This window comes from Triticum dicoccoides, chromosome 2A (assembly GCF_002162155.2).
Source record: "Triticum dicoccoides isolate Atlit2015 ecotype Zavitan chromosome 2A, WEW_v2.0, whole genome shotgun sequence".
Taxonomy (NCBI): Eukaryota; Viridiplantae; Streptophyta; class Magnoliopsida; order Poales; family Poaceae; genus Triticum; species Triticum dicoccoides.
Window position 1 is genome coordinate 435399607 of NC_041382.1, and position 9700 is coordinate 435409306.

The following is a 9700-nucleotide window of genomic DNA, read 5'->3' on the forward strand; positions in this document are numbered from 1 at the left end:
TATATCCTTTGGTCAGACTGTTGGACTATGAAGATACAAGATTGAAGACTTTGTCCCGTGTCCGGATGGGACTTTCCTTGACGTAGAAGGCAAGCTTGGCAATACGGATATGTAGATCTCCTCCCTTGTAACCGACTTTATGTAACCCTAGCCCCCTTCGGTGTCTATATAAACCGGAAGGTTTAGTCCGTAGGACAACATACAATCATACCATAGGCTAGCTTCTAGGGTTTAGCCTCTACGATCTCGTGGTAGATCAACTCTTGTAATACTCATATCATCAAGAACAATCAAGCAGGACGTAGGGTATTACCTCCATCAAGAGGACCCGAACCTGGGTAAACATAGTGTCCCCTGCCTCCTGTTACCATCCGCCTTAGACACACAGTTCGGGACCCCCTACCCGAGATCCGCTGGTTTTGACACCGACAGGTATACTTGTCACGTATGTAATGCCTATATGAATCATGCCATGAAGAATCATATCATGACTATGCGCAACTTTGTCAATTGCCCATCAATAATTTGTTTACCCATCGATGATATGCTTATGAGAGAGATGCCTCTAGTGAATCTATGACCCCCGGACCCCCGGGTTCATTCTCCATTATTACTAAAAACCTACAACTCCTCGCTGTTTTTATTTGCTTTTATATTATTTTATTTTATTTATATATACCACTATCAGATTTACTCATTGCAATTAGTGATAACAAGGATTGGCAACCCTCTTGCCTTCTGTGTGTGTGCTTGTGTGTGTGTGTGTGTGTGTGTGTGTGTGTGTGTGTGCAGGTATTGTCCATGTTGTTCTTGTGCCGTCTCATTCTGGTTCAATAAATCTTGGTTCTTAACTGAGGGAAATACTATTTGCTATTATACTGCATCACCCTTCCTCTTTGGAGAATCCCAACACTGGCACAAGTAGCACACGCCCAACTCATGTGCTTAATTGACCTTCATGCACTAAAAACACAAAGTTAAAGGAGCAAACTATCCCCCTTAATTGGCTTTTCTCACAATAATAACTATGTTGATTTTTTGGGGACCCCCACGTACGCCGCCCCTCTCCTCGACCCTCTCCATCCCGATCTCCTCCCTCTTGATCCATTCTAGGGCTTCGAGTCGCCGTCGCCCCTCTCCTCACCGTTACCGGAGCTCTACGGGGCAAAGCCCGAGTGGGGGACGATGGGGCGCCGAGTCCTTTCTTTGTTGCGGCTCCGGGATGCGGTTCCGATGGATATATGTGCGGGCATCTTGGACGTGTGCGTCGTCAGGCGTCGACCAACGCAGCGGTGAGGGCGCCTCCGCCGTCGATGGCTCACCCAGGCGGGGTAGCGGTTCCGGGCGGTGGTGCGGCTCCGGTCGTGCGGTTTCCTGGCGGCAAACGTCACCCATGGGTGTGTTGGATGACGGAGGAGGTCGATCTGGTGGTCCAGCTGGGGATGGACTCGAATTTGCCAGCGAAAGTCTGGCTCGTCCTCGACCAGCACCATCAACGGCGGCGCCTGTAGGCATCATTACATCATTAGAGGCGTTGTGGAGCAATTCATGTTCCCTTTGTGCCCCTGGGGAAACTCCGGATTCGGGCTTTCCAGATCTGATGATGGCGAAGTTCCTACGTCGTCACCCCCATGGGGGGGGGGTCATCTTTAGGGTTGTACATCGGCTGGAGGGACAAGTGGTTGGCTTGGTGCCTGGGCGGAGGTCTTTGTATGCTTCTCGTGCGGTGACCAAGGTGGAGCAGAATCTTAGCGGCAAGGTGCAGTGAGGTCTCGGCGCTGGATACCGTTTGATGGGAGCATGCATGAGGTTGGCGTTGTCCGGCATCATGGTCATGTCAACGACAAAAGGGTATTGGCAAGATCAGTGCATTGATTGCTCCTGACGATGGGACTGCAGAAGAAGGCGGCGAAGGATTCTACAGCGTGCGCATGCGGTGCATGCTGAGGGTTTGCTAGACGAGTTGGTGCTCCCGGCTAGCCAGCGGGCGGCTTGGTGAGGCCACCGGATTTCTTGCTGTGTATGGCGCGAGATCAGGGCCCACCATCAATCTTGTAGGTAGGGAGATTGTTTTTATTAGGAAGGTGGCTTTGGATTGATCTATGTATTTATTTTGTAAGACCTTATTAAATAATACAATAAAGATGGTTGTGTGCATGATTCGATGCTAGGCCAGGTGTAATCCTTCTTTTGCGAAAACAAAACTATGTTGATTTTTAAAAGAAAGCCAAGATGCAAAATTCTCCATATGCCATTGTATTTTTTTCGTCAAGTTTAAACTCAAAATGAGTTGGGGTGTATGCATATAACTTTTTGCAAAACATATTAGCCTTTGCGCTTTCATTTTCTTTGAATACATTTTGTCGTTTCCTTTTTTTTTTCCTTTTTGAAATAAACCGAATTTCAGTCTCACGCTTCAGATGTTTTTGTGCAGTTCTGATAGTATATCCGCAAATTATACGTGAACCATATAAAACTCAGGAAAAGAAATGTTGCATACAAAGCCATACCATAGAAAATAAATAAACGAAGCATACCAATGATTTAGTGGCAAGTGGCCATGTTCCACTTTATTGAAGTAACAAGCAAGCGCTTGTTCTTTCCGTGACAAGAGAGGAAACTACCCCCAAGTCAATTACTCGTGTTTGCGGCCCATTTTGTAACTTGTGGTTGAAGACCAGTCAATCTAATTATACCGCTTTTAAGTATACGCATGTTTTTATCGATAGCTTGTCATGAAACCCCAGAGTGGTCAGATGCCGAGTTTGTCAAATAGAGCCGTCAGATTTTTGCCCCGGTCCTGCGTTTCACATGAAACGGAATACTACTCCCAAATGTGAAATAAGTACTTGGTATGAAAAGGACAGGGGGAAACCAACCGCTTATTTTTCCTGTCCGCACCTGACATTTCCATTGCCCCGCCCCACCCTACCAATCTGAGGTCAACCGAGCCTATCCAGCAAGATCCAGCCCCCTTCGCAAGGCCAAAGCTGACCACCACTCCCCACCTCCACCAACCCCTCCTCCCTCCCTCCCTCAATTATTACAAGCTCTTAGCATTGTTAATCACTTCAGACCGATCCATCCGACCATCAGCTGTATTGTATTTGTTCGGTGGATGACAGCGGGGAGAGGTGCGATTCTGACTTCCCGAGGGGCGGCTGGATTCCAAGAAACCATATTCTTGTGCTGCTAGTGCTAGCTAGCTAGGGGCGACCGAGTTTCAGCCAGGGACTTGTAAACCGGTGGTCTCGAGGAGGTACCCGATCCCATGGCCGGCAAGGAAATCTACCACAAGATGAAGGACAAGGTAATCAGTTTGCGCTGTTTTGCGAGTTTAGCTAGGTAGATGCATCGTATGCTTGCTTTTCTTGTCCTTGGCCTTCCATTAAAGATGCGAGCTGGCGCTTGAGAGACCCGTGAAATGGCGGACGTGATTCACTTGTCGTGCTTAACTCCGAGCATGTCTTGGGAGATTGTAGAATGATGATAGTCAAGCGGTTAGTTTTGCTGGTCAACTATTTTTACTTTACCTTCTCCAGTGATGCAGATGGTTGTGAGTTGTCAAGTCTGGTTACCCGTAATGAGGCCTGGCTACCATGGATCTTTGTATTAGCTTTTCTTTGGTGGGGTGGGGGTTGGGCGGTGGGTTGAGCTATATAGTTGGTTTCTTTCCGAGAATCGGTATATGTAGGTTTCAATAGCTGGATGTATTAACTTAGGGAAAGGAATTTACTGTTCTAATGCTAAAATATCACCGTGGTAATACAAGTGCTAATCTGAATCAAGGTTGTTAGTTTTGCAAAAGAGATTGCAAATGTCTTCTCAAGTGTCGAGTGCTTTTTAAGTCAAATGCAATCAAGAACTACAAAAAGGCTTGAAGCAAAATCTATATGTCCCTCATGTATATGCACTAGTGCGCTACGTTTATGGATGTCTCATGTGTTGTCGTTGGCGAACAATATAAATTCCCTGTTTCTTGCTGATAGCCCTGGAATGAAGAAATTTGGAGGAAGCAAACCCTTTAGGAACAAGAGAAAACTAGTCGATATGTTGGTTATACAAGTATGGTAGGAGAGCACAATACAGTGGACAATATACACAGGCTTAGATTTTAATTGACACTCAGAGACACAGCCGCCATGTTTGCTGGTTTAGTATGACTTCTATTTTGTATTGGAAATCAAGACTAATTGCACTGGAGTGGATTATATTGTAAATATCTGCCATCTCTATTAAAAAATGATGCATGCTAGACGCCAAATCACGAATGTCGTTCTCCTACAGAAAAACGTGGAATTGCAGGTGAAAATCACATGAAAATGCAGTCCTGCAGGCCAAATCTTTTAAGTTTTATTTTTGTGCTTACTGGTTCCTAAATTGTGTTTGGTAATGAAGGCCGAATAATATGTTTTTCCCTACTAAACTAAATTTATGGAATTTATGAATAGCCGAGGAGTAGAGGAACATAACTTGGGAAATATATGTTATTATCTGAGAAACCTAGCAGTTGCGAACCAAACAAGAACTGTAGCTGGAAAATGCTTGATAATACATTTTTTTAATTAATTTTCAGAAATATTACGCCGAAATTCTTTAGGCCCTTCCTCAACCTACTTGACATGCTTGTGAGTTTTAAGAGTTTGCATATAAGGTTAAAAAAAATAGCTGCCTTGAAATGTTATGCACTACTGGGTGTCCAGACAGTTCTAGACAAATTCATTCTGGGGAACTATTTAGACAGGCTCATTTTGGGAAACTATCTTTTGTCTTTTTGTCTTGAAAGCTTCCTGTGAAGTTTACTCTTTTTAGTTGCCTTGAAATGTCTTTTTGTTGTGCTGGATGTCCAACAAAGTTGTAGTCATATATTTGCCTTGCTGAGTGTTGAGGTCATTATCAGCATAGCTTGGTTGACAATTGGTCTGGATGTTCTTACAGGTGAAAGATGCTTTTAGTTCATCAGGGCCAGAAACAGGGAAAGGCAAGACAAAATTGTCAGGCAGGCGTGTCAAGCATGGTTACCATCTTGTGAAGGGGAAATCAAATCATCCAATGGAGGACTACTTGGTGGCGGAGTATAGGCAAGTTGGGGAGCATGATTTGGGTTTGTTTGCAATATTTGATGGCCACCTGGGCCACACTGTTCCAGACTTTCTGCGTGCACATCTCTTTGATAACATCTTGAGCGAGGTAATGCTTCGATTCCACTTGCTTTAAATTTTTTGTGGGGTCAAAGTTCAGTAATTGCTGCCATGCCTATATGCTAAAATGTTACTGCTGAGAGTGTTCTGCTATCATATCTCAAATGTTTGGTTATGGTAGCTTCATCGGCATAAGGTGAAAAAGATGTAAAAGGAAACACTTTCCAATCAGTAATGTTGGCAATACGTTTTAATAAGGTTAGAATGTTTTTTTTTCGTCGGCTAAGAAGTGCATATATTTTGAATGTATGGTGTTTTTCTGCAATCTACTTGCAACTACCATACTAGAAACAGATAGAGCAATATAGGTAGCGACTTAATTCACAGCTTATGCCTATTTGGACGTAGTCAACTGAATTTACAGCCGTACTGATTATTGTATTGATATCTGCATACTCAGCCAGAATTCTTGAGTGACACGAAAAATGCTATCAGAAAAGCATATCTACTTACCGATGAGAAAATATTGGAAAAAGCAGCTGAGTTGGGAAGAGGAGGCTCTACGGCTGTTACCGCCATCTTAATAAGCAGTAACGATAGTGTGAAGCTAGTGGTCGCGAATATTGGAGATTCACGAGCAGTTATTAGCAAGAATGGTAAAGCAGAGCAGCTTTCAGTTGATCACGAGCCTAGCATGGAGCGAGAAATTATTGAGGAAAAAGGCGGATTTGTTTCGAACCTACCAGGTAACAACCATCTCTTGTCAATCCCTACCAACGCGTTGCTGTATGCCTGAAAAAGTATCTTCATTCGAGTTTAATGGTTCTGATTTATTTTTCCCCCTGAACCTTGTCTAGTGACATGCCCGGGATTTTTTAGTTATCTAGTAGCAACTGACAGTGGCGCTCATGTGATTCAGCTAATAGCAGTTTTCTTTTTGCTAGTAACTGTCACAAGCTTATGATCTATACTCTATTGAGGTTCAATTCCGAACATGTCTCATTTGCAGGAGATGTGCCACGAGTTGATGGGCAGCTGGCTGTTGCAAGAGCATTCGGAGACCGGAGCTTGAAAAAGCACCTCAGCTCTGAGCCACACGTGGCTGAGGAAGTTATCGATGAGAGTTCAGATTTTCTAATTCTAGCAAGTGATGGCTTATGGAAGGTGATGCCTATAAATCTCACACCAGTTATTCTTGATGGATTGGATCTAACTCATTGCATTATGTATCCAAGCTCAGTATAAACCAGTCTGTGTCCTCTGCCCTCTGTGCGGTCATCTATGGGGATATGCACGCACTATGTAATCTGTTTTTGAACATAGTGCAATAGTGTTTGTTCAAGCATGTATAGCACTTAGCCGGGCTTTCATGTTTAGCTTCATTCATTTTGCCATGGACCAAACTTATTTTCTGATTAGATTGATTATCAGTTCATGTATGGGTTGCTAAGTTGCATCTGGTGAGTTTACGATTTGCAAATGACACTAATGCAAACATGACACAAATTCAGGTGATGACCAACCAAGAGGCTGTTGATGAGATCAAGGACATCAGGGACGCACAGGCAGCTGCAAAGCATCTGACGGAGCAGGCGGTGAACAGGAAGAGCAAAGACGACATCTCCTGCGTCGTCGTAAACTTCCACTGCTAGCAGAGCTTGAAGCTGCTGCTAGCTTCTCAGGTGTACAATTTCTTTTGTGTCGGATTGGTTTTACGGTTTGCTGTTGATGGTCGGATATTGTGTTTAATCTTTTCTTGTTGGGAATAATCCACCACCCAAGGGGATCAAGGTTTGTAGAATATTGTTGTTTGTTCAAAGGCTATAATAAAAAGTGTTTCTCTTTTTACTATCATTTTAAGTTTTTTATTTTTTGCGACTTCCTTGGTTTCTGTTGGGCCCAGTTGGGTTTCGGGGTCCACCTACCCTTCCAGCTGCGTCTATGTAGTCATTTTGTCTGCACCGCGCAGGCATCAACTCAAGACAATGCACTCCTCTCAACTGACGCGGGTGCAGGCACCCCTTTGTCGGCTACGGTGGTCGTTCCGTTCATGTCACAACCTCTCCATCGACCAAACTCCATCCTCCTCGGCAGGCGATACCGCAAATCGACTCAAAGAAGCTCCTCGAGCTTGGTGTGAGTGCTTGAAGAAGACTCTTTGAGAAAGGGTTTCGAAATTGGGAAAATCGACATTAGTCTTTTTACCAAATGTGTTGATGCTGAACTCTTTTGTGTACTAAATTCATGTGTTGATTAGCAAAGAATTCGATAACTTTTTTTCCCGAGGAATCGAGAGGATTACTACCTTTCATTTACGGGTAAATACATATTAACAAGAGGTGGACTCATCTTGAGGAAAATGGCTCCGAAAACCCGCATAAATAGAAAACAAAAATGAGCCAACTAGCGAATCCCCTTTGGTGGGTGGTAGTTACCGAAAGCCATTCCCCTCTGCTTGATGTCCTCAAGGGCCAGCCTAGCTACCTCGGCGTAGGTCATACGAGTTCCTTTGAAGATGCGCCTATTCCTCTCCATCCAAAAAATTTCGTACCACTGTGCCGACACCGCTCCTCGCATGAGAACCAGGAAATCATGCCACCCCACCATTCCCCAATGCCAGAGGCATGCCACATGACGAGAACAACTCTCCCGTCCATCCCTGGATGCAGTTTCTAACCACCAAGAAGAAAGGGCAATCCTTGCACAGGTGGGGCGCCGTTTCGAGATGTTTAGGCAAAGATGACATCTAGTATCACTTCGAATTCTTTCACTTTTTTTTACTATTCATGTGGGTACATTTGAGCTAGAGTGTAGAAACTCCAGGTCACTCTTGATTGGGCTCTCTATCGCACGTCATTGCATTTCTTTCGTGTTGTTCTCGTTTGGTTGCCTACCACATGGCCGCTGTAGCATATTTTTTTATTTGTAAAAGGTAGCTTGGTTGTATGATAGATTTAAAAGAAATATAGATTGAAAATTTTCACGTATTTAAAATATATTCAGGATTTTTAAAATGTTCATGAACAAAAAAATATGCAGAAAATTATGAAAATGTTCATGGGTATATAAATTGTTATGAATTTTAAAAAAATTATCCATTAATTTAAAAAATATTCACAAATATGAAACTGTTCACGAATTTGAATAAATATTCGCTATTTTTGGAATTTTTTATATATTTAAAAGTATTTATACAAAATTTAAAACTAAGACCAAGGAAAAATGAAAAACGGAAAAACAGAAAAAATAAACATGAAACCGGCAAAACAGTCGAGAAACACAGGAAAAAGGGCGAAGAACCTTGCTAGAACGTTCTCGAAAACTCGCTCTGGCGGTGACAGGGGGCAGGCCCAATACTGTGCAGGATGTGCGTTTTGAACCATTTACACATTATATTATGGAAATCGTTTATTTTCATCTGGCTGATAACAGCGACGCGTAAGTCGCCTCATCCTAGCGACGCGTGTCCCGTGTGGCGTGGACCTGGCAACCTTATCCTCCCCGCGTGCCCCTCGGCTCCCTCATCTCCTACCTCTGCAGAAGCAAATCCTCATCTCTTTCTCCGGACGCAGGATAAGCAAGCCGTCACCAGCCACTGGCCCGTCGTCGCGGCAGCTACCGCTGCATGAGCCAACCCAACCTGCTGCTGCAGGCACCACCAGCTGCCATCACTGCTCCACCTGCTTCTTCTCTTTTTTCTAGGCGCGACCAGTCCAACCACAGCAGCGCTGCGACCCCATGATCTCGCTGTCGAAGTGACGCTGCAACGCGAATCGGCGGGGAGCTGCAGTGCAGCAAGCGACATGTGACCCGTGGAGCCGGAGCCGTCGGCGCTGCCTTGGACCAGGTCGGGCTGTAATGGAGCTTCGCCGGAGCCGTCGGCGCTGCGGTGGAGCTCCGGCAGGGCTGCAATGGAGCTCGACCGGAGTTGCAATGGAGCTTCGCCGGAGCCGTCGGCGCTGCCTTGGACCATGCCGGGCTGCAATGGAGCTCCGCCGGAGTTGCAATGGAGCTTCGTCGGAGCCGTCGGCGCTGCCTTGGACCACGCGTGGGCTGCAGTGGAGCTCCGCCGGAGTTGCAATGGAGTTTTGCCGGAGCCGTCAGCGCTGCGGTGGAGCTCAGGCAGGGTTGCAATGCAGCTTCGCCGGAGCCGTCAGAGCTGTGTTGGAGCTCCGCCGGGGCTGCATTGGAGCTTGGCCGGAGTTGCAATGGAGCTTCGCCGGCGCGTCGGTGCTGCGTCGGAGCTCTGCTGGGGCCGCAATGGAGCTCGCCGGAATCAATCCGTGGTGCTGCGTTGGAGCTGTGTTGGAGCTGCGCTGGGACTGCAAGTCTGCAATGGTGCTGCGTTGACTCGCTGCTACCGTGGGGTCGTTGTAATTCAACGGCCACCAGTGCACCGATTGAACGGCTAAATAGGCGGATGATTTCTCTAAGAAATCATTATTTGTAGCAGCCCCCTTATATTATTCCTCGCCTTAAGCGCTAAATAGGATTTTCGCTGTTTAAAACCCTCCGGGCTCGCCATTCAGGCTTTTCCACGGTGTCGCGGCCACCACGGA

The 9700-nt window shown here is 45.5% G+C and overlaps 1 protein-coding gene across 1 annotated transcript; it reads left to right on the top strand.

The window, feature by feature from the left end:
* The first annotated feature begins 2950 nt into the window (after positions 1-2950).
* Positions 2951-6995, top strand: LOC119354814 (probable protein phosphatase 2C 62). The gene is made up of 5 exons (XM_037621558.1): positions 2951-3310; positions 4939-5190; positions 5602-5887; positions 6151-6305; positions 6653-6995. Exons 1-5 carry the CDS (start codon positions 3272-3274, stop codon positions 6791-6793), a joined length of 873 nt encoding a protein of 290 aa, XP_037477455.1. The 5' UTR covers positions 2951-3271; the 3' UTR covers positions 6794-6995.
* The last annotated feature ends 2705 nt before the right edge of the window (positions 6996-9700 follow it).